This window comes from Leptonychotes weddellii, chromosome 4 (genome assembly GCF_054177405.1).
Source record: "Leptonychotes weddellii isolate Sample4059 chromosome 4, ASM5417740v2, whole genome shotgun sequence".
Taxonomy (NCBI): Eukaryota; Metazoa; Chordata; class Mammalia; order Carnivora; family Phocidae; genus Leptonychotes; species Leptonychotes weddellii.
The window spans coordinates 105,516,690-105,539,729 of record NC_138372.1 but is presented as its reverse complement, the minus strand read 5'-3'; the positions used below and the strand labels follow the sequence as shown (position 1 = coordinate 105,539,729).

Genomic DNA, 23,040 nt, shown 5'->3' with positions numbered 1-23,040 from the left:
ATAATTATGATCATAAATCACAAAACACAAAAAGATTTGTGGTCTCTGCTTAAGGAGGCAAAAAAGCATGAGATTATTCTATGGATTCTATGGCCCAAATCTGGAAACAAACCAAATGTCCATCAGTAGGGAATCAGTTAACTGATTTAGTCAATGGAAGACTATACACACATTAAAAGTGAAGAGACATATATATATATATATATATATGTAAAAAATCTCTCTCTCTCTCTCTCACAGGAAATGTCCATAATGTGGCATTCATTTTTTAATGCTATAGAACAACAACAAAAAAAGTATCCAATATAACGCATCTCTATGTGTTTATGTGTGACTCACCAACTATATCCATGTTGTCAAATACAAGGTTTCTTTGTCATCTTTCTTGACCTCAAAGTAGCATGTGATACAGTTCATCACTCATCTTCAAGTGCATTCTCCTCTTGCTTCTTGTGACACCATATCCTCTTGGCTTTCTTCCTGGTTCTTCCTTATCTATCTCTTTTCCCACTCTCTGACTGACATCAATAAATGGAGTGCTTTGTGACCTGGTGTTGGACTCTATTGTTTTCCTGGGCTTTATTGTCTCCCTTGGTGATCTTACAAGGTCTGTCCCCTCCTCAGAGAGCCCTTCCCTGAATACCATATCTAAAGCTGCTCTCGTCCCCAATACTTTCTACACCATGTTTTATTTTATTAACACTTATATTTTAATATCTGTCTCTCTATTGAAATAGAGTCCCCATTAGAGTAGGAAATCTGTCCATTTTGTTAACACCTGTAACCAGAATATCTTTGAAGATTTCTTGGCACAGAATAGGTGCTCAAGTTTTGTATATGTGTACACTGAAATAAAATTTAGAAGGATACATACCATACAGTTAACAGTCATAGCCTCTGAGTGGGGAGTAGTAGGGGAGGTTAATTATCAATTGACTTTCCCTTTCTACCAAGATATGTTTCAGTTAGTCCTAAATGATTCGAAATGAAATTGTATTACTTTAACAATTAGAAAAATTAATAAACATATTTTAAATTAGCAAAGATGGTTGATAAAATTGTGATGTTTAAATAAACTGTTTAATTGGAAGATGAACTTATGTGGGATACTTTCTTGAGAATGGTAGGTAAGTAACGTGTTACTATATATAGTAAAATATCTATGACTTTGTAAAAGCACTGAAACATGAAGCAGCAGAAACATTTCACCCAGTTCTCTTTCCTTTGAACTTGACCACCATATCTCTTGTTAATCATTTAAATTGATTTCTTCTTCAAAAGGTAACAAGATCCAACCACTAGCTTAATGATAACATATGCTTATTTTTCTTTAGATTATTATATTTTACACTACTATTTGATATGTTCATCTTGAAAATGTTTATGTTTTGTCCTTTTTATAAGCATACTAAACTTGCAATATTAGCTGTTGTTACCAGGTCTGAATGTTAAGTCAGCATCTGTTTGAAAGACCTTCAACTTATCAACTATTGCAGGTCTCTGATTGTTTTGGAACCTCTTCTGATACCTGTGGACTTAGTTCAAGGCCAGGCATTTTTTTTTTTTTTCTAATAGGATGAACAAATGGTTAATTGTTTGCTTTGGTCACTCAAGTGTAGGATCTTGCCTTATATAAAAGTCTAGCCGGAGTCTCTGTTCAGTGACATCCTTACCTTTCTAATCAGAGACTCTCCTCTTCAGAAGTTTTGCATTAGATTTGCAAAATGATGACCATATCTTTGATCTGGGGGATTGTTGTAGCAGTGTGCTGTTGTTTATGGCTTATTCTTGGAATGAGGAGAAGGTAAGGAAAGTTTTATCTTTAACTGTGTTTTAGTTCATTCATTTAAAGTTCTTTTACCTTCGTTGTTATATAATAAATTTGGTGTTCTGTACTTACACTCACTAGCATTTTCTTCTTTTTTTAACTAAAAAACTTTAGATTTAAGATATAATTTACAAATTTGCAGTGGTATCATATTACATCTAATAAAAGATTGAATGACAGTCTTTCCCTTTTAGTACTGACATACCCATGATCATGCAAAAATGTACAAACTTGTTAAACATAAGTGACAAAAAGTTTATAAAGTCTCTGTGTATGTTTCTGGGTGTATATAAAGATGAAGTCTGGATTAGTAAGGATACAAGTGGTAAGTGGGATCTGTATTGGAAAAGGTTTCTTTCTAGCATGAGGATTAAATAGATGCTCTGACTAAATGAATGTTCTCTTCTCAGCTAGTTCTTGTGCACTGGATAGACTCAGCCTAGGTCTGGACAAGAGCACAGAGCCTGCATTGGTCATTCTATTATCTTCTTCTCATTAATGATAATAAACCATGGTAAATCGGGCAACTGCTAAATTTAGGTAACATCACTTTTATTTATGTGTCATTTATTTATAATGGCTTCAAGAAGACAAGAAATACAAATAGGGTCACATACATAGCCATTTTTATTTACCTTCTGATTGGCTCAAAGAGTATTTGGGGGAGGGCTATGTAAGCATTCTGTTATGTCAATCTCCAAAAGATAGAATTACCCACAGCATATCTTCAGCTATGTAGATTGCTATGTGCTGTCTCGTTTACAAGTTGTTTGTGTGTGTGTGTGTGCGTGCGTGCGTGTGTGTGTGTGTGTGTATGCTTTATGGTATTTTAATTCAGGCCCGATAATTTCTAGTTTTAGTTGTTAACCTTACTTATCTTTGAACTCATAAAATGAACATAATTATTTTATGCTAAGTAGTTCTGTCAAGAGGGATAGGAGTTTATGTTGGAAAATTAATGTTTATAGTATTTAATAAAAACACTTAAAATAGCATGAAAGAGGGGTGCCTGGGTGGCTCAGTTGGTTAAGTATCTGCATTTGGCTCAGGTCAAGAACCCCTGCTCATCAGGGAGCCTGCTTCTCCCTCTCCCTCTGCCCCTCCTCCCTGCTTGTGTTCTCTCTCTCTCTCAAATAAATAAATAAAATCTTAAAAAAAATAAATAGCATGCAAGACTGTGTTTCAACTATACTTCAATTAAAAAGAGACAACAAATAGCATGAAAGAGTGTTGAGTTACAATTGGTGATCCTATCAATACTTATCTTACTTAATATCATTTTATAATAAGCTAATTTCTCAAATGAGATTCTTATCTTCAACAATCATTATAGAATAATAATGTCTTTAAACTATGAAGATTTTGAAAACTTCAATTTTGCCATCCTCTCTGCAATTCAGTATTTTATATCTTTAAAGAAAACAATCATATAAAACATTTTGAGAGACTCAGGCAAATGATGTTTAGGAGAAATATAAACACTAGAGTACAGTTTCCTCTGTACTGAGAGGAAGAATCTTGTTGGCTTTGTTGATCCTTTTATCCTCATCATTGGAAAAAGGGACTATCACATAGTAGACATTCAATAAGTGTTTGTGGAATGGATGGATGGATGGATGGATGGATGGATGGATGGATGGATTTAGCAATCATTTTTACCAACATATCATGTTACTAGGTTAATAAAACCCATTATTTTAGTAAAAGAGCAGGGCCCCTTCAACAAAGGAACTATCTATAACTGTAGAGTTCTGAAGTTTGAAGTCAGTAGTAAAAGTTTAAATCAGGTGTAAATAAAAACAATGTGGGGCGCCTGGGTGGCTCAGTTGGTTAAGCGACTGCCTTCGGCTCGGGTCATGATCCTGGCGTCCCGGGATCGAGTCCCGCGTCGGGCTCCCTGCTCGGCGGGGAGTCTGCTTCTCCCTCTGACCCTCTTCCCTCTCATGCTCTCTGTCTCTCATTCTCTCTGTCTCAAATAAATAAATAAAATTAAAAAAAACCAAAAAAAACAATGTGTAATTTTCCATACTTATCATATGTTTGTGTCTTACAGACAAATGGGTGAACCACCTCTGGAGAATGGGTTGATTCCATACCTGGGATGTGCTCTGAAATTTGGTGCCAATCCTCTTGAGTTCCTGAGAGCAAATCAAAGGAAACATGGTCACGTTTTCACCTGCAGATTGATGGGAAACTATGTCCACTTCATCACAAATCCCTTGTCATACCAGAAGGTGTTGTGCCATGGGAAATACTTGGATTGGAAAAAGTTTCACTTCACTACTTCTGCAAAGGTAACCAGTTTCCCATTTATACAGCATTCGGCTTTTTTCTACTTTTTGTATGTCAGTCTACTTAGCCTTTTGATGTACTTAGACTTAGAAATAGACATGTTGAAGAGAGTTATCCTTCCATGGAGATTCTTAGAAATATAATGAATCCAATTAGACAGAACCTCTTGGGAATAATTGTTTCAAAAGTCAAAATAGGTATAGATTTGTCATTTCTTAACCACCTAGAGTGAAATAAAAATGAAATATTTTATTGAGCCAGATGGCACTGTATCAGTAAGATAGGTACAAACTCCTTCATGTCAACCTCATCTGCATAACTCCCAGAGCACATGTGGCGGAAACTTAGCACTAAACATTTGTTTTACCACACTTTTGCCACACAATTTTTAAATTTTGTCAAGCAACTGATCAGATATTTGGGCATCGCTTAGCAATAATCTGAGAAGTTCTTTGAGAGAGACAGCAACTAGCCAATATTTAGTGAGTCTCTGCAAGGAAATATTAGACACGGTCTCAGCTCTAAGTAGACTAAAGTCTGGTTGAAGTACATCTACAATAAATGTAGCAGAGAACTGATGACTAAGACAAATATGGATTAATACCAAATTAACATGCCAATAGATTCAGTAGCATAAGAAAAGTAAGAAATGGACAACTTTCATGGTTGTGGGAAGTTTCACTGAAGAGCTGGAATTTCAACTTGGCCTTCCAGGAAGGGTAGGATTTGACCATTTTTTCGGAAAGTGCTATGAAATTGTATGTACAAAGGCCAATTTCCCTCCTGCCCTGTTTTTAACAAGGAGAGAATTATGGAAGTATCTAATCTGTTTTTCAGCCATTTCCTAGCACTGCATCAGGTTTAATCTCTTTTTTCACACATTTCATTTATCGGCAGGCATTTGGGCACAGAAGCATTGACCTGAGTGATGGAAACACCACTGATAATATAAGTAAAACTTTCATCAAAACCCTGCAGGGCGATGCCTTGAATTCCCTCACAGAAGCCATGATGGAGAACCTCCAACTTGTCATGAGACGTCCGCTGGTATCTAAATCAAAGACGCCTGCCTGGGTGACGGAAGGGATGTATTCCTTCTGCTACCGAGTGATGTTTGAAGCTGGGTATTTAACTCTCTTTGGCAAAGATCTTACGGGGCAAGACGCACAAAAAGGACTCATTCTGAATAATCTTGACCACTTCAAGGAATTTGACAAAATCTTTCCGGCTCTGGTAGCAGGCCTCCCCATTCATGTGTTCAAGACCGCACACCATGCTAGGGAAAAACTGGCAGAGGGCTTGAGGCATGAGAACCTCGGAAAGAGAGACCGCATCTCGGAACTGGTCAGGTTTCTGAATGACATGCTTTCCACCTTAGATGACATGGATAAGGCTAAGACACACCTCGCTATCCTCTGGGCGTCACAAGCAAACACCATCCCGGCGACTTTCTGGAGCTTATTTCAAATGATTAGGTAACTAGCAATTTATCCATTTATTTCTTTATTTTAATTGAAAGCAGAAAAGCTACTATTTTAACTAAAAAAAAAAAGAGTCACGGTAATTTCTCATGCTATCAGTCAAGAATGTGACATTTACTTTATAAGTGTTTAACATGTATCAGTTCATCCAATCCTCACAAAACCATAAGCAGCCGTGCCTGGCACACTCATCCTGCAGAAGCAGAGACCTTTCCAAGGGGAAGAATGCACTGCATAGGGTCAGTTCAGGCCATCTGGGCCCAGAGCCCTTGCTTTCAACCCCAGGCTCTTCCTCATGATGCCTACTCAAGTTGATGAATTCTGTCTTCATAATCATAAAAATGTACTTAATGATTCGGACTTGTGGACAGTGAAAGGGCAGTGCCTATGTCTTAGTCCTCCGTGTATTAACAGTTTGTTTCCGGGCGCCTGGGTGGCTCGGATGGTTAAGCGTCTGCCTTTGGCTCAGGTCATGGTCCCAGGGTCCTGGGATCGAGTCCTGCATCGGGCTCCCGGCTCGGCGGGGGGCCTGCTTCTCCCTCTGACCCTCTCCCCTCTCATGCTGTTTCTTTCTCGCTCGCTCTCTAAAAAATAAATAAAATCTTTAAAAAAACAAACAAACAAACAAAAAACAGTTTGTTTCCACCCCATTAGTAATTTCTGTCTTACTGTTTATTGGACCAACTATGATAGCTATGGATCAATTCTACTGATTATTATTGATGGGCTTTGGCTAGATTTTGCCTTTTAAAAGTATGTAACAAAAACATTGCATGTAACATACTTTACCTAACATGACTGTGTTCCAAAGTGTTAGTCTTTTAGAGATTTGACATTCAAATGGTTTATTGGATTATTCTGGTTAAATTGGGCGTTTAGTGTCACGTGGACACAAAATTACTATACCGTAGCATTGGGAATGCCAAATTTCCACTGATGGCTGACAGTTTTATGTATTTAATATAAAAAATATTTAGGGGCACTAGGGTGGCTTATTCGGTTAAGTGTCTGACTCTAGGTTTCAGTTCAGGTCATGATCTCAGGGTTGTGAGGTCACATCAGGCTTTGCCCTGGGCGTGAAGCCTGCTCAAGTTCTTCCTCTGCCCCACCCTCCCACGCACGCATGCGTGCGCTCTCTCTCTCTCTCCCCCCCCAAAAAATTAGAAACAATTTCAGATATAAAAACCCCATACTAATCTGTCTCAAATGTTAAATGTCTTCCCAAGTTTTTACTTAAGAGATCTCCATCCAGAATAAGTTCATATATTTTCAGTAAGGTTACAACATCAATATAATATCATAAGGGTAATAGTAACCATTTTATGACAGTCACACATATACTTACCAGTCAAACATTTCTGAGACTCATTTACTGCAATCATGTTATATAGATCCCCATGGCCCTAAGGATCCAGTAAATGTCCATGCACTAAAACGCACTAGCATTCATTTTACAAGTTAAAGTGCTAGAACAATATAAGAATGGGAAAGCTGTTGTTCTACCCGAAATCGTGGTATGGGTTTTAACAGTAAATTTTGACATCCATTTGCAATTTAGCTAATACTTTATAATTATTAATCTTACATGCAATATTCCTTCTCAGTTGTTATGTACGTGACTAATTTGACCATTTAATCTTTATTAGAATCATTTATTTATAAAAGTATGGCCAAAGTTTTACTTCTGTGTTGCAAGGCCTTTTAAGGCAACAATTCTTGTTAATATCCAAGGATTTAGACACAATTACAAAATGGAGTAAAAAGTAATTGGGAAATGTCCCTTTCCTACTTTCTCTGGTATCCTGACCACCTAGTAAAAAGAAGGGGAAAACTCCTGTTTGCAGATCTTTTGGTATAGAAAACATTTATTTTCTGTACATCTCTTCTTTTCTCCACTTTTGCTAGGAGCCCTGAAGCAATGAAAGCAGCTGCTGAAGAAGTGAATAAAACACTAGAGAATGCTGGCCAAAAAATCAGCTTTGACGGCAGTCCTATTTGTTTGAATCAAATGCAACTGAATGACTTGCCAGTGCTAGGTATGCTTACTGTGTTACATTTCATTTACTGTGTCCCACAAACAGTAATTGCCAATATCTATTATGCACTTACCTGTAGGCATTAAGCGAAGTATTTCATATGTGTGATCCCGTTCGATCCTCACTGCAATCCTATGACTGGTGACTAATTTCTACAGAACAGGTTAGGAAATTGACACGGAGAGGTTAAGTTCATACCTGGGATGGAATGGTGGAACCAGATACAGTGTTAATGTGAGACTCTTGACCCTACCTTTTCAACTGCTTCTCTGCCCTGCCCTACTCTGTCTCCTTTATTATATTCCCCTTACCACTGATGTTATGATTAATGGGAGCATATTACTCATTTTCATGAAATAAAGGAGGAAAAAGTACCATCAAGACACTAGAATTAGCTGCATGGGTTGAGTGATGGGATTGAAGGTTATTTTGTATTTCTTATTTTTGCTTCTCTGTGGTTTGCAGAAATACAAAAATACTCTATTTTTATAGTGATAAAGAGTTTTCTTTTTGTTTTTGTTATTTTCTCTTGAGGAAAGAACCCAGTGCATGTTGTTAGGGGCAGCAGGTCTTAGTGGAAGGGGCATGAGGCAAGAAGCATAGGGGGTTCTGCCAACCACGGATGACCCCAGACATGCCATTGCATTTTGGGGGGACTTGCTTTTCTCATTTGAAAAAGAAAGGGCTAACAGGTTATGATTTTACACACAATCATATGATGACCACCTGAAACACGACCGCTAAAAGGATAGAGGCTGGAAGGTCAGGCTAGACCTTCTCATTGGATCTGCATATTTTAGCTATTTGCAGGGTGGTTTTTTTTGTCCCTTTATATCTTTATCAGACAGTAGGGCACCATCACACACCATCAGGTAGTGTAATCATAAAAATGGGGTCTTGGAAACACTGAACTGAAGCAGCATTAAACATCTGGAAAAATATTTCTATGTGAAAATGATATCAGTATATTAAATCTCAGAAGTAATAAAATTTGAGTAATTCACATAAAAGTGAGTTACTGATTTTTCCAATTGTATTAGATGTCTAGTGTCATGTGGAAATAAGATTATTTTTCCATAAAATTATAACAGTCTAGTTGCCATTGATAACCAAGATTATATCCTTACAAAATGATTATCATAAACTCAGATTATCAGGTAAAAATGACATTCAGACACAACTGAATCATTGATTACAGTATAGTGGCAACAGAAAAAAAAATTGGGTAAGTTTTATCTGGCCAGCTTCCCCTAGTCTGTTCAGGTTGTGTTATAATCTGCTAGCAGTATTTCAGACTCCATATTATGAGGCCTTTAAATACATGATTTGTTCTTGCTTTCCTCCTTCTCCTCGCTTCTTCCTTTAAAAATATTTAGATAGCATCATCAAGGAGTCTTTGAGGCTTTCCAGTGCCTCTCTGAACATCCGGACTGCTAAAGAGGATTTCACTTTGCACCTCCAGGACAGTTCCTATAACATCCGCAAAGATGACATCATAGCTCTTTACCCGCAATTAATGCATTTTGATCCAGAAATCTACCCAGACCCTTTGGTAAGTGATTGTTCATCAAAATTCAATATCCAGGTGATGTCTACCCAGATGGAAATAAAGAGGAAATTTACCAGGGCGCATGGTTGGCTTTGTCGGTTAAACGTTGGACTCAGGTCATGATCTCATGGGTCATGAGATCGAGCCCCATGTGTTGGGCTCTGTGCTTGGCCAGGAGTCTGCTTAAGATTATGTCTCTCCCTCTCCCTCTGCCCTCCCCAAAAGGTGCTCTCTCTCTCTCTCTTTTTAATAAATAAATCTTTAAAAAAATAAGAATTGACTTAACCATTGAAGCCATAGGGATTGTCTTCTAAATTATGTCCAATATTCATATATTTTGGAAGACCTGGATGATGGCCTGAATTTTAAAATTCCTGATACCTGTCATCACATCATCTCTGCTAGATTATGTTTGCAATCATTATAATAAAGCTGCTGCCTTTCTTTTTCCTTAACAATTGCCTGCTCCCAAATCCAGGAAATGAGGCTAATATACTGGTTCTTTTAGTTTCTAATTTGAACTCTTCCTTCTTGTTCTGCCTAATGGAGGAACTAGTCACCCAGGCAGAATGGAAGGTATTATAAAGCTTTTTCTGTTCCCATCAGTTCTTGTTAAACTCCTATTCCTTATTAATTTCTGAGTTAAGGTGGGGGAATTTGCTAAATTACCAATAGATTGGATTAAAAAAGAAAATTATTCTTCGGAGCGTCCAGGTCAAGAAACCGATAAATTCCTTTAAAACTATCTTACAGTTCTGTTTTTTTGTATTTTTATTGCAGACCTTTAAATACGATCGATATCTTGATGAAAGTGGGAAGACAAAGACCACCTTCTATAGTAATGGAATCAAGTTAAAGTATTACTACATGCCCTTTGGGTCAGGAGCGACAATATGTCCAGGGAGAATATTTGCTGTCCAGGAAATCAAGCAGTTTTTGATTCTGATGCTTTCCTATTTTGAACTGGAGCTTGTGGAGAGCCAGGTTAAATGTCCCCCTTTGGACCAGTCCCGTGCAGGCTTGGGCATTTTACCACCATTAAATGATATTGAGTTTAAATATAAATTCAAACATTTGTGAACATATAGTTGGAAGCAGAGGACATGAGATGATGTTACCAGCCTGCAGACTGCCATCATGTATCTGTCCCTTTGGACGGTCCTCTTTGGTGGTAGGGGCACTAAGTCAGCGGGGTCCAACTCTGTACACAGATGCTTGCTTTTGAATCTTAACATTTTGATGACTGTTTCCAGATGCTATCTCAGACCGTGCTAGTGAAAAAAAACCTCATTTCTAGGGGCACAATAATTTGTTTTCATTTGAATAAGTCAGTGAATTTTCATCCAGCCAGGCACTGAAGTTCATTATTTTCAGAGGAAAAAGTCTTTTTTTTTTTTTTTTTTCCCAGAATGAAGATATTCTGATTGGCAAAAGTTTTTCTCCCCCTTAAGGAAACAGCTTTATTTTTATAAAAACCACCCAATAATTATGAAAAAAGGTACAAATTCACGTTTTAGTGAAACCACATGATTCTTTGACTAGATATGGGATACCTTTTTTTCTTTTTTATAACAACGCTTTTATTGTCCAGGACCTGTGACAGTTTCATGTGTCTCTAAAGAAGGCAGGAAGTTTAGAGCATTATGAGCCCTTTTAAAGGAAAAGGAGTGGGTAGGCACAGCCAGAAGTCCGTGACTGTCTTACCACATGGGAATGTGGTATTAGCACAAGCACACCCGATATGCTCCCCACCACAGTCAAATGCAGATGTATATTATAAAAGACATGTTAAGTGACTTTATCATGCTCTTTAATCAAAAGAAAATGTTTTTCCCTATAGGCAGTATTTAGGGCTTTTAAAATGATGGCCTTGATGTCCTGAAAACACTGAAGATGGTTTTAATATTTTCTCTTTATGCTTTAATGTATTTTTGCTGGAAACTCTAATGTCTATGTCAGGTTTCAACGATCTTATCTATATTTTCATTAGATTCCATATTAAAGTGGGGATTTTTTTCAGAGAAGGCAGTTTTTCTGGTACTATTAACCATGCATCAATGAAGAGAATGTAGCTCTCCCGTGATATCTTTTAAAATGAAAACGATGAAAATGACCATTTAAAAGCACATGAAACATACAAAGAGTTCGTTAAATGTAGCTAGACATTGTATTTTATTTAAATACTTTTTATCTTTAAATGACTTGTAGTTGAAGGAAAAATAATTGAAGGCTAGATAGTAGTGTTTAACTACTGTACGCAACAGTGCTTTGGTAAAATATTTTAAACATTGGAGTTATCAGCTATACTATTTTTATTGATATTTCTGTATGTATATATTCTTTTGAGAGAGAGAGAGCACGAGCACGCATGGGGAGTGGGGAGGAGGGGCAGAGGAGAGGGCCCAAGCAGACTCCACACCCGGCTTGGAGCCTGATGCGGGGCTTGATGTCACGACCCTGAGATTGTGACCTGAGCCGAAATCAAGAGTCCGACTGTTGACTGAGCCACCCAAGCGCCCCTTATGTATGTATTTATATGTAAATTATATTTCCCTTTTTTCTTGTATACAAATACTAAGAAAATATTGTAACATTTGATAATTTTGAAAGGATTCACCTTTCAGAAATAAAAGTATGTAATTCTAAGTTCTTAAGTCTTCAGAATGTTTAAAACATTCACCTAGTGACAAGCTGAAACAATTTTGTCCATTATTCATCTCTTAGAAAAAATAAAATATTCATTCACTTAAAAATCTCCTCCATACTTCATACAAGTCATTGAAGATTTTTAATCTTGCTATTTAATATTACCGTGGCATTATCTCTTATGTAGGTTATTTTATATATTAAGAAAATTAAACTTATTTAGATATGGTGCAAGATGAACAAAATTCTGTTTTATAGCAAATTGTTTTCAACTAGATTTCTAATTGTGGTTCCCTAACATTCTACAGCGTGGTGGACGGGTCTATACATCTTTCCGCATCTTTATTCTTGTAGAGCCGGGGTGGGCGATTGATACGACTGTGGGCCAAAAGTCCCTCTCCACCTGTGTTTTTTTATGGATTGAAAGCTAAGAATGGTTTTCACATCTTTAAAGGGTTGTGAGAAAATCAAAAGAGTATTTCATGACACACGAAAATTACCTGAAATTCAATTTCCACAGCCACGAGTGAAGCTTTATGGGGACACGAACCAGCGCATTTGTGTTCGCTTCTCAGGCTGTTCTTGCAAAGTCATTGCAGGGCTGAGTAGTTGCAACAGAGACCATGTGATTGTAAAACTTCAAATACATATTAGGTTGTAAAGCCTAAAAGAGATATGTTATTGGCTAAATGTATTCAGGGTTACTGTGGTCCAGGTCCAAGCTCGGACACTTCCCTTGCACGATCTCATTTGATCCTCGCGAGAATCCTGTGGGGTCCTTGTTCCTATCACCCCTATATTACAGAGGAGAGAGAGGGAACTCCAGAAAGGTTAAGTCACTGACCCGAGGTTATAGGGCTGGCAAATGGCAGAGTAATTGGAATCCAAGCTGTTCCTGTTCCAGAGCCAGCATTTTTTTTCACTTTGTGGCAAGTCCAAGTGACAGGCTGTCTTTTTAAACTCAGGTCATTGTGGGTAGGCCACAGTAAACAAACTCCATGATATCATTTCTGTCCTAAAATCACCACTGTTTGGGAGCATCATCTGGCCATGCTCAGCTGGTCCGGGGTTGCCAGGATGCTGGGGACCCCACCTTGCAGTGACTCCAGCTATGAGCCCGTGAGGACCGACTGTGTAATCACATTCAAAGTCGCTGTGTTAAACTATGCTCCCCTCCACACTGGAAGGCATTCCTTTGCCTCGCCAAGAGCTTGGCCTTGTTCACTGTGGAGTCTCAGGCGGTTCCTCCTAGGATCAGTGTTAGACATTTTTGAGGTGGCTGGGACTAAGGCTTCAGCCTTCATCTCATTAATAGGTAATTGAATGCCAATATCGTGCTCACCAGCCCCTTCTCCACATCACCTTGACTGATCCCAATTCAGAGGCTTGGACATAGAAAGTGACACCAAGACAACAGCATTGATGTTTCACAGAGCATCACAGATGACTCAGATTCTTCTAGTCTAAGCTCTCATTTTAGTTAGAAACTGGCATCTGGTGAAAGTGAAGTGATTTTGTTAAAAAGGCTGCACAGCAAGGAATAGGGCAGGCCCGGGTCTGGAAATCTCCTGTTTGCACAGCAAATACTGTAGTCACTGAATTAACCAGGATACATTGAACATTAAAGACCTCACTCTCCAAGCTAGAGGCGTTAGGTTTCATAGACTCCATGAAGTCCATTTATCTATAGAGAGATACATGAAAAAAAATAGAAAAATTTAAAACATTCATAAACTTTAACATTACTATATTTTTACAAATTCCCACTCTTGTTTGAAAAAAAGTATACAGTAGGGCGCCTGGGTGGCTCAGTCTGTTAAGCGTCTGCCTTCGGCTCAGGTCATGGTCCCAGGGTCCAGGGATCGAGCCCCACGTCTGGCTCCCTGCTCAGCGAGGAGCCTGCTTCTCCCTCTGCCTGCAGCTCCCCCTGCTTCTTCTGCTCTCTCTCTCTCAAATAAATAAATAAAATCTTAAAAAAAAAAAGAAAAAGCATACAATGTCTGGTATCCTCTACCCCATTTGCTAAGGAACCACTTTATCCAGCAATCTGCTGTCAAGTTAATTGGAAGATAGATGCACCACTTGGCAGTTCTAGAACCAATTTATCCTGGATTAAAAGAATGACAGTTGTAAGAATGATGAGTTTGTATGAGAGAGTTTCTGAGAGCCTGGAGAACTTACAGGAGAAAGGATTATCACCTCCCTGACGTGCTATTTTGCAAACTTTCAAACGCTGAGAAACAGGTTAGAGCGACACAGGGACCACCCTCCACTTTCATCCAGACCCACCAATTGTTCACACTTTGCCACGATTGCTTTTTACTGAGAAAGCTGGCTTCAAAAGCGGTTTTAGTTTAGGGTTTTCATTTATAATTATTTCCTTTTTTAAAAGATTTTATTTATTTGAGAGAGAGAGAGAGAGGGCGGGCTCCCCGCTGAGCACGGAGCTGGATGTGGGACTCAATCCCAGGACCCTGGGATCATGACCTGAGCCAAAGGCAGATAGATGCTTAACCAACTGAGCCACCCAGGCATCCCTATAATTATTTTCCTTTCTAAGTTCCCAATTTGGTGTTTGATCTCTGGTTCCTCTGAACCTTTGGGGAGGAAAAAGGGATGAGGGAACCAGGCGATCACTGACAGGTATTTGTTCTCTTTCCCACTAGCGCCACATCTATATATAATCTTGTTTTCCTTTTCTGGCAGGAAAAATAGTGAAATTCACTTAAATTCCCCTGGAAACAGAAATTGCTTTTTTAAACATAAAAATATATACATGGGGAAATCTGTACAGGAAAACTATTTTTCTTCAGAAGTTTACTTAGAGTGTGTTGGTGAGAATATGTTCAGGGAGAAGGTCCGGGTGCTCCAAGTAACGTGCGTCTGTCAAGGGCTGTCCCTGAAGAGTGACGGCAGGTGTCCTGGGGGGACTGGGGGTCTCTGGCATGGACACAGGACAATCAGGCAAACTCAGCAGTCAGTTTCTCAGAAATATGGACCTTAGTGCCTTTACTTCATCACTTCTTTGGAGAGATTCTAGGGCATGCCAGATCCCCAGGAGGGTAACTCTATTTTCTCCCCTCCACCCCATAGCTCACCAAAGCTCCTAACTGGTGTCTCGCACATAGTAGGAGCTCAAATGTTTGAAGCCGGTGGCGAAGGTGGGGGGGTGGGAGGCGGTCCCTGTTTTTCTTAGTCCAGGCTCCACAAGCTGCAAATGGTTTATTTAGCTGCTTTGCTAAGCAGACCTTTTTGCTTGTCTCTATTGATTTCTCACTCTATTAAAATATTGGGAAAGAGTTACACACAGAACTGAGAACACACCTGGCCTGAGCTCAGGCTCAGATTGCGTGATAAGGCAGGTTCACTATTTGCTAAGATAAAGTGGAGGTGGAGAGGATCTCAGCCCTGCGCACAGCTGAGCGGTCTGCCCCTGGATCTCAGAGACAGAGAGGTGGCCCGGTAAGCCTGGGAAGGAAATGAAGCGCAGGCTGCTACTCTTCAGTATTCATTAATGTACCATATACCTTATATTTATACTCCATTTTGTTATGCATTGAAGTTTCAGAAATTCTCACCCTGCTGAGGGTCTAGGCCGATTTTTAGTTATAATCAGGCCTTTGCCTGTGGCACAATGAAATAACCCATTCATTGTATAGTTTTCTAGCGCTGGAGGATGGAGCTGTAATGCCCAACACCTCTTAAGATTTCTGCTCATATTGGGGCGCCTGGGTGGCTCAGATGGTTGAGCGTCTGCCTTCAGCTCAGGTCATGATCCCAGGGTCCTGGGATTGAGCCCTGCATCGGGCTCCCTGCTCCGTGGGAAGCCTGCTTCTCCCTCTCCCACTCCCCCTGCTTGTGTTCCCTCTCTTGCTGTGTCTCTCTCTGTCAAATAAATAAATAAAATCTTTTAAAAAAAAAAGATTTCTGCTCATATTATAATTAGGTCAGGCTGCTTGTCTCTTAATAATTAAAGCATATTGCCAAAGAAATAGCATCAAGATACAGGACTTCTTTCAATTCAGCCCTGTTTGGATAGTCCTGATTCACAAATAGTATGTTCCAAAGATGCACTGTGAATAGACTATTTGGGACTCAGAATATATTTTATTGAAAAAACTATGTTATAAATGGGATTTAAATTCTCAGAGAAACAAACAAAAGCTAATTTCATCTATAACAGCACCTGGGTCATTCTGTTTTGAATAATTTTACAACGCAAAAGGAAAGAGAGGGGAAATGCTGTTGAAATGTGAATATTTTAAATTGAAAACAGATGTCTTAGCAGAGGATGGGAGATGGAATATGAAGAATCTGAAGAGGTCATCTGGGTACTTTCGAAGGAGGCGTTTTTCCAGGAGATGGTTTAGAATCACAGTCTTCGAGTTACGGACACTCACTTATTTTATAGCTGAGGAAAACAAGAGACAGAAAGTTTATTTCTAATTTTACCTCAAAGCTTATCTATTTTATTTACTTCTCTTCAGCTGTGTCACTAGTGGTGGGAAGGCGGTGGGAGCAGGCTAATGGCATGTCAAGAGGAATTTGAGAAAATGTGACAGGTCAGTGTATTCGTTCTCAAGGACTGCCATAGCAAAATACCACAGACCGGGGGGCTTAACCAGTTCTGGAGGCTGGAAGTCGGAGATTGAGGTGCTGGCAGGTGTGGTTTCTCCTCAGGCCTCTCTCCCTGGCTTGCAGATGGCCATCCTTGTCCTGCGTCCTCACACAGTCTTTCTTCTGGGCATGGGCATCCCTGGTGTCTCTGCCACTTTTTATAAGGAACCGGTCATATTGGATTAGGGCTCCACCCATATGACCTCCTTTAACCTTAATTATCCCCTTAAACTCCCATCTCCAAATACAGTCACCCTCTGAGGAACTGGGGGTGAGGGCTTTAAGACACAAATTTTGGGGAGGGGGGAGGACACAATTCAGTCCATACCAGCATGGAAAGTGAGAGAAAGCAAGAAATAAGTTAAAGAGTTGTATGCAGCCAATGTGACCAGTGAACAAGGCAGGGCATACAGAGCAATGGTTGGGAAGAAGATGGCTGGGAGCTTTGGCATGGGGACATGGAGTAGGGGACAGGGCTCCTGAATCAGCCTGACCTGGCCTTCTGTGCAAATGTGTGTGTGTGTGGGGGGGGGTGACTAAGACACATCAAATCTCATCCCCATGAGGGGCCCAAAATACCAATGCCATCACACACAAGCTCCATGAAGATTTTTCTCCTATTTTGAACCCCTTGAACAGGAAGCAGTCCAAGATGGCTGTGCAGCCCCCAGTGAGGGCATACTTCCCAGTACCCATTTCAGGCCTGGCCTTCAGATAACAATGGCCATAGGATTCCCTCTCAGACAGTGTGATCCAACACTAATCAAGGAGTTTCCCTACCTTAACACTAGAAGGTCTTCCTGGTGTCTCGTATGGGAATTTCAGAAAGGTTGCAAAGCAGTGACCCCATATGTGTCCCACTCTTTCCTATTCTAAATGGGAGTGTTTTCTTGCACTTACTCTACCCTTGCTTCACCCTGGTTCATCAGTCCAGGGTGTGTCTTTTTAGTTCAGAGATGTTCAGGTCAAGAGGAAGCATCTCTGATGTGATGGAGTCTATGCCAGAGACCCTTGACTTTCAGCTGCAAGGGGACTGACAGTCTTCTAGGGAGCCTCCCTTGAGGGAAGGGGTCAGTGTGTTCTATGAATGAGAAGAACAACAGAATTGTTCGAGGCTGTCAGAGGGTGGATTGTTGCAGAGACAACGCTATGGGTCTTCAAATTCCATCTCATCGTTCTCTTCCTAGGTACCTGGGATACCACCTGTCCTGGCTTCTCTTGTAGTGAGGTTGGGGCCAGGTGACTGGGTTAGCAGAAGGCTAACTGGTTGAGGTCACCAGCTCTGTCAGTCACTCCCAGCCTGGCCTTAAGGAAACTTCTTCAAGATTGGCCACTTCTCTTTTCCCTTGCCATGGTGACTGCAGAACACATGTTGGAGGCCAGTATGTGATGGACAAGGGCTACCTGACTCAAACTGCTTGTTGCATCAGTGAGAAATAGATCTTCATTATTATGTGTATGCCACCAAAACAAGGGCATATCCCAGCCTTTTCTAATACTGAAACTTCCTCACTGTTGTATGTGTTCTTCCTTGTTTACTTCCTTTCCAACCTCCCTTGACACTTGCTGTCATAAAGACTTCTTATCTTAAATTCCAGCCAGTCCCACGTGCTAACTCATTCCAAATAGTCCCCTGCGTACCTTGTTCTCCAAAAGTTTAGAGCAACTTCACAAAATGCTGTTCTGAGGTTTTGCTTCTCAGCTCTCAGCCTACTCCTCTGTGCTACACTCCAGCTCCCCTCGGAATCAAAGTCAAGTGAAAGGGTGGGTCAGCTGGGCAGGTGCCCTGGTAGCCAACCCATGAGGGCCAATGGAAAACACTGAAATGCAATAAAGTGAAAAGAATTGTATTTATCAAAATTCCTCTCAGAATCCTTTCATCAGTTGTTTGTGGTAGTGGCAGGAATGAGACCCCCAAGGGGCACATTCCAGTAATGGCTGGTGTCTGCTCAGTTGCTTTCTAGGGAAAGAGGTATGCAACCCCGAGACCGGCTGATTGCTCATGATGAGGAAGGAGAGGTTAAGAAGCACCAGCAACAGCCCTTTCTCAGCCCTTTCCCCCACTCATGTGATCTGATCCTGACCTGATCCTGACCCTTTTTGCTTTGTGGTCAACTTACCCATTGGTTCAGTGCAACCCAAGAGGAAGAAAGATAGCATAAATATCTATACATAGCAAGGCCTCTCCCCACTCCTATTACCCAGTGGGTAAGCAGGTAGTTGTGGGACTAGTAGGGCCGCAGAGCAAATGTCTGCCTCATGTGGCACCGTGTATTTACATACAGGCAGTGGGGTCTGTTAGCAAGCTAATGAGAGCAAATATTGTAACTACCTAGGGCCTATAGCATTCCTGCAATGAGATTGACCCCTGTTGAACGGCTCACTAATCCAACATGATTTTAGCCTGACACGTGAGAACCATGCAAGGTGAAATTATGAAGTGAGGCTTATCTTTGGTGGCCCCTTCCTCATTTTCCTGTGTCCATCTTTCATTCATGAAAGAGTCAAGAGTTTCTGAGTGTTTAGGCTGACCAGACATTGTGCCAGGAATGGTAATTTATAGACATGAAAAGACCCAATCCTGCCCTCAAAGAGTTCAGAGTTGAGCTCAATCATTTTAGAAGCCCAGACAGATCAAATTCCAACACTGTATATACCTAAGAGTGGATTTGAAATAACATGATACTTTTTTTGGGGGGGGGCAGGTATTTAAAAATGTAACTTCTAATTTCAGAGCAAACAGACCCCATCCTATATCAGAGGATTTCAAGTGGCAGATGGATGAAGCTGTCTTCCTAAGGTTCTGCAGTTAGGCCTGGAGACAAATGTTTTTTGGAGGCTGGCCCTGTTTCAGAGACACATTGGTTGCCTCCTCTATCTGACTGCTCACTTACAAAACAAGCTTTTTGCTTTATTCATCAAAATTTCTTTGCCCTTATCAACCCTCATGTGCCATATGAATCCTGCAAAGCAACCCTTGGCCTCAGTGCTCCAAACTAATAACTCTCATTGGATGTCTTCCAATGCTGTCTCATGGTGTTTGAAATTTTGGCAGGAGATGTAGGGTCAATAGTTGTTTGCAAAGTATTCACCTTGGTTACTTTTGGTGAAATGATGTAACCATTGCTCTATCTTTGGTGCATCAGCTTTTTTTCTTCTTCTTTTTTTTTAAGTAGGCTCCACACTGGGTGTGAACTCACGACCCTAAGATCGAGACCCTGAGATCAAGACGTGAGCTGAGATCAAGAGTCGAAAGCCTAACTGACTGAGCCACTCAGGCACCCCTGGTAAGTCAGCTTTTGAATCTAAAGTCACTTAAGGGCAGTGGCAAGGCTGATGGGTAAGAATGTAAAAAACTGAAGCCCCACCCCAATAAGTCGTGGTAAATACACATGTGCACACACACACACACACAATTTAAGCAATCTTTTGCATCTTCTATTTAAAAAGAGCAAGGGAGGGCGCCTGGGTGGCTCAGTCGTTAAGCGTCTGCCTTCGGCTCAGGTCATGATCCCGGGGTCCCGGGATCGAGTCCCACATCGGGCTCCCTGCTCAGCAGGAAGCCTGCTTCTCCCTCTCCCACTCCCCCTGCTTGTGTTCCTGCTCTCGCTATCTCTCTCTGTCAAATAAATAAAATCTTAAAAAAAAAAAAATAAAAAGAGCAAGGGAGAAGTATTTTCACATATTGAAAAATCTCGACTAGATGACAAACTAAACATGATCCAAGCCAAAGGACTTTGAGGAGAAACAAGAGAACAACAAAACCAAAAAGATTAATTAGTCCCTTGGTACTCAGAGATGTGTTTTTAAGACCATGTCAACTTACAAATAACACCACCACATAGGATTCCTCCATAAAATATGTCTGCCACAAAACATTAAGATATTGATGTTGGGCTGATGTTCAGGTGTTTATCCACTAGGTAAGTGCCTAGCTCCTGCACATGAGTATCAATTGGCATAACCACAGATTACTAAATGTTACGGATGGTGGAGGGACCCTCTTGGATGTCCAAAATTGTGATGGTAAATCCTTAAAGGAGGGGATTCTCTCGTGATTATGGGGCAAACACTGAAGGAACAGAGGCTGATGACTCACTGAACACATACATCCTTGGCCTCTATTGATAAATATGTTAAAGAATTTCTTAGCTCAACTTCATTAATAATATGTACAAATCAGATGGACAAGACCATAATAGTTCCTCACCATTTCTAAGCTAAACTGATAAATATAAAAAAATTTAGTGAACCTGAATGAAAATCATTTGATCATTTTGTAGGAATCTAGGGAAAATGTTCTGGTCAGAATATGTTCATTGTACCAGATGAGAACATTACAAATAGATATCCTGTACACAGATACACACAGCATCACTCACACTCACACACAGATAAAGAAGAAAAAAGAGAGTGAAAAAAAAGACATTGAAAGCACCAGATGGGAAAGGCAGGCTGCGTCACTACCTACTGGTGATTCTTCATACTGCCCAAGCTCATGAGCCTATCACTCCTCATTAACCAAAAGTTGTTCACATAATTCCAGTGAGGCAGGCATGGCAAACTGATTTCTTTGAGAGAGGAATTCGATAACGGGAAGCAGGGAAGAAATTTAGAATTTCAGAAAGTCTTTGATCAAAGTTTCAAAAAAAAAAATCAGTCATGAAATTGTTACAGAAGTAATTCTGCTCAATAGGAATAAAAAACTTGCTTGGAATAAGCCATCAACACAGGCACCACAAATAGCTAAGTGCCCCTGCTAATTACAGGCTTTATTAAGAAAGGCAAATTCTCTTTTTTAAAAAAAGAAAGAAATGCAAATTCTCATTGTAATATCTTGTATCATTTAAAGTAAACCAAAAAACCCCCAACCCTCCCCGCCCAGTATTGTTTAGCAGTTGTATTGTTGCTATATAGCAAATTACCCTCAAACTTAGTAGTTTAAAATAACAAATATTAACTCACAGTTTCTATGGGCCAGGAGTCCAGACCTTTAGCGGGGTACCTGTGGTTCAAGGTCTTTCCCGAAGCTGTAGTCATCTCAAGGTCAGATTGGGGCTGAGGAATCTGCTGCCAGGCTCACTGCTGTAGCTGTTGGCAGACTTAGAAATTTGTACTCAGTTTATTCCTGTGGGCTTCTCTACAGGGCTGTTGCATGCCATGGCAGCTGGCTTCCCCCAGGGTGAGTCACCCAAGAGAGCGAGAAGGAGTGCCCCAAATGGACCCTACTGTTGTTTTACATCCCAACCTCAGAAGTACTATCTCGTCACTTCTGCTGTTCTATTTATTAGAAGTAAGTCAAAATTTTCAGCTCCCACACAAGGGCATGAATGCCAGAAGGCAGGGATCAATGGGGCCATCTTAGGGGCTGTCTAACACAGTGCCTAGCAGTCTGATTCTGGAACCAGGATACCTGCATTCACTTCTCAGCTTTTCCACTTACTGTCCTCACGATCTTAACCTCTCTGTGCGTCTTACCTTTACAAAGGGGATAACAAAGCAGCCACCTCATAGAGGCGTTATGAGTCATCAGTGAGTACTTAAAACACTGCATAGCACTAAGTAACTCTTACAGAAATTGTGATTATTATTACAAGAGATTGCTTAATGCTCTAGGTTTCAGAATGTTATGGGAGATAAAAAAGAGAACTTTCTGTATTGGTTTACATAGTAGGTAATATATGTGTCATGTGCCTTATCCACAGAGGAATGGTACTGAAGGAAAACCAAAATGGCAGAACTATAAATGGCTGCATTGCCAGAGTTCCCCGTTCATGGCAGAGGGCCTTGGATGGAGAGGGAGATGTTTACGGGATGAACCTAAAATCTCACCATGGAAGTCCCACAAGTTGAAATTCTCAGAACCTGAAGAGCAGCAGCTCTGTCCTACTTCTGATGGTCTTCTATCTCTATTCCTAAGAAAGGATAGGGGATGGGGAACCTCTTGACTTTGCCCTTCAGAAAAAATATATTTGAGAACTGCCCAAGGTTACAGAATTCCAATAAAACTAAAGTCAAAGTAAACATATCTTTGGAAGTCATTATTGACTTTAGGGTACAGCTATGCCTCCCACCAGCCCTGAATACCATGCAATTACCAGTAAGGAAAACACTCTTGTGATTCACCTGTGAGGCTGGAAAGCATAGGAACAAGGGAAATCAGAGGTCAACCTCCAACTTCTTAATAAGGATCATCACATAAGGTACAGAGGCATATCTCCCAGAATACATCTTTTTCAAGTCATAGCAGGATGAGAATTCCAAAGAGGTTCCAACCCTTCACTCCAACCCCCAACCCATGGGTATATTTAGGAGAGTGGATATATAAATCACCTAGAAGTTACTGTAATTAATGAAATTTAGTGATGGGAAGTGACATAGGAATTCTGTTGAGATTTTCATAGATCAGACCTCTTGATTTATTAAGTCAGATTGAAATCTCCAGTGTCTAATTGCATCCACTATTTTGAACTGAGACTACTACTAAAAGTAAACATATTGCATGCTTACTATGGGTTAGACACTGAACTGAGGGCTCTCATGGATTGCCTCACTTAACCCTCTCGATCACCCTATGAGGTTTATACTATT

At 40.3% G+C, this 23,040-nt stretch overlaps 1 protein-coding gene across 1 annotated transcript; it reads left to right on the top strand.

Moving 5' to 3' along the window:
* The first annotated feature begins 1,498 nt into the window (after positions 1–1,498).
* On the top strand, positions 1,499–11,253 carry CYP7A1 (cytochrome P450 family 7 subfamily A member 1). Its single transcript, XM_006739527.2, has 6 exons — positions 1,499–1,804; positions 3,882–4,122; positions 5,018–5,595; positions 7,507–7,637; positions 9,014–9,189; positions 9,967–11,253. Exons 1-6 carry the CDS (start codon positions 1,725–1,727, stop codon positions 10,264–10,266), a joined length of 1,506 nt encoding a protein of 501 aa, XP_006739590.2. The 5' UTR covers positions 1,499–1,724; the 3' UTR covers positions 10,267–11,253.
* Positions 11,254–23,040: the final 11,787 nt, after the last annotated feature.

Coding starts and splice junctions, on each gene's coding strand:
- CYP7A1 (XM_006739527.2), top strand. CDS start 1,725: ATGATGACCATATCTTTGATCTGGGGGATTGTTGTAGCAGTGTGCTGT. Junction 4,123..5,017: donor ACTTCACTACTTCTGCAAAG/GTAACCAGTTTC, acceptor ATTTATCGGCAG/GCATTTGGGCACAGAAGCAT. Junction 9,190..9,966: donor AAATCTACCCAGACCCTTTG/GTAAGTGATTGT, acceptor TTTTTATTGCAG/ACCTTTAAATACGATCGATA.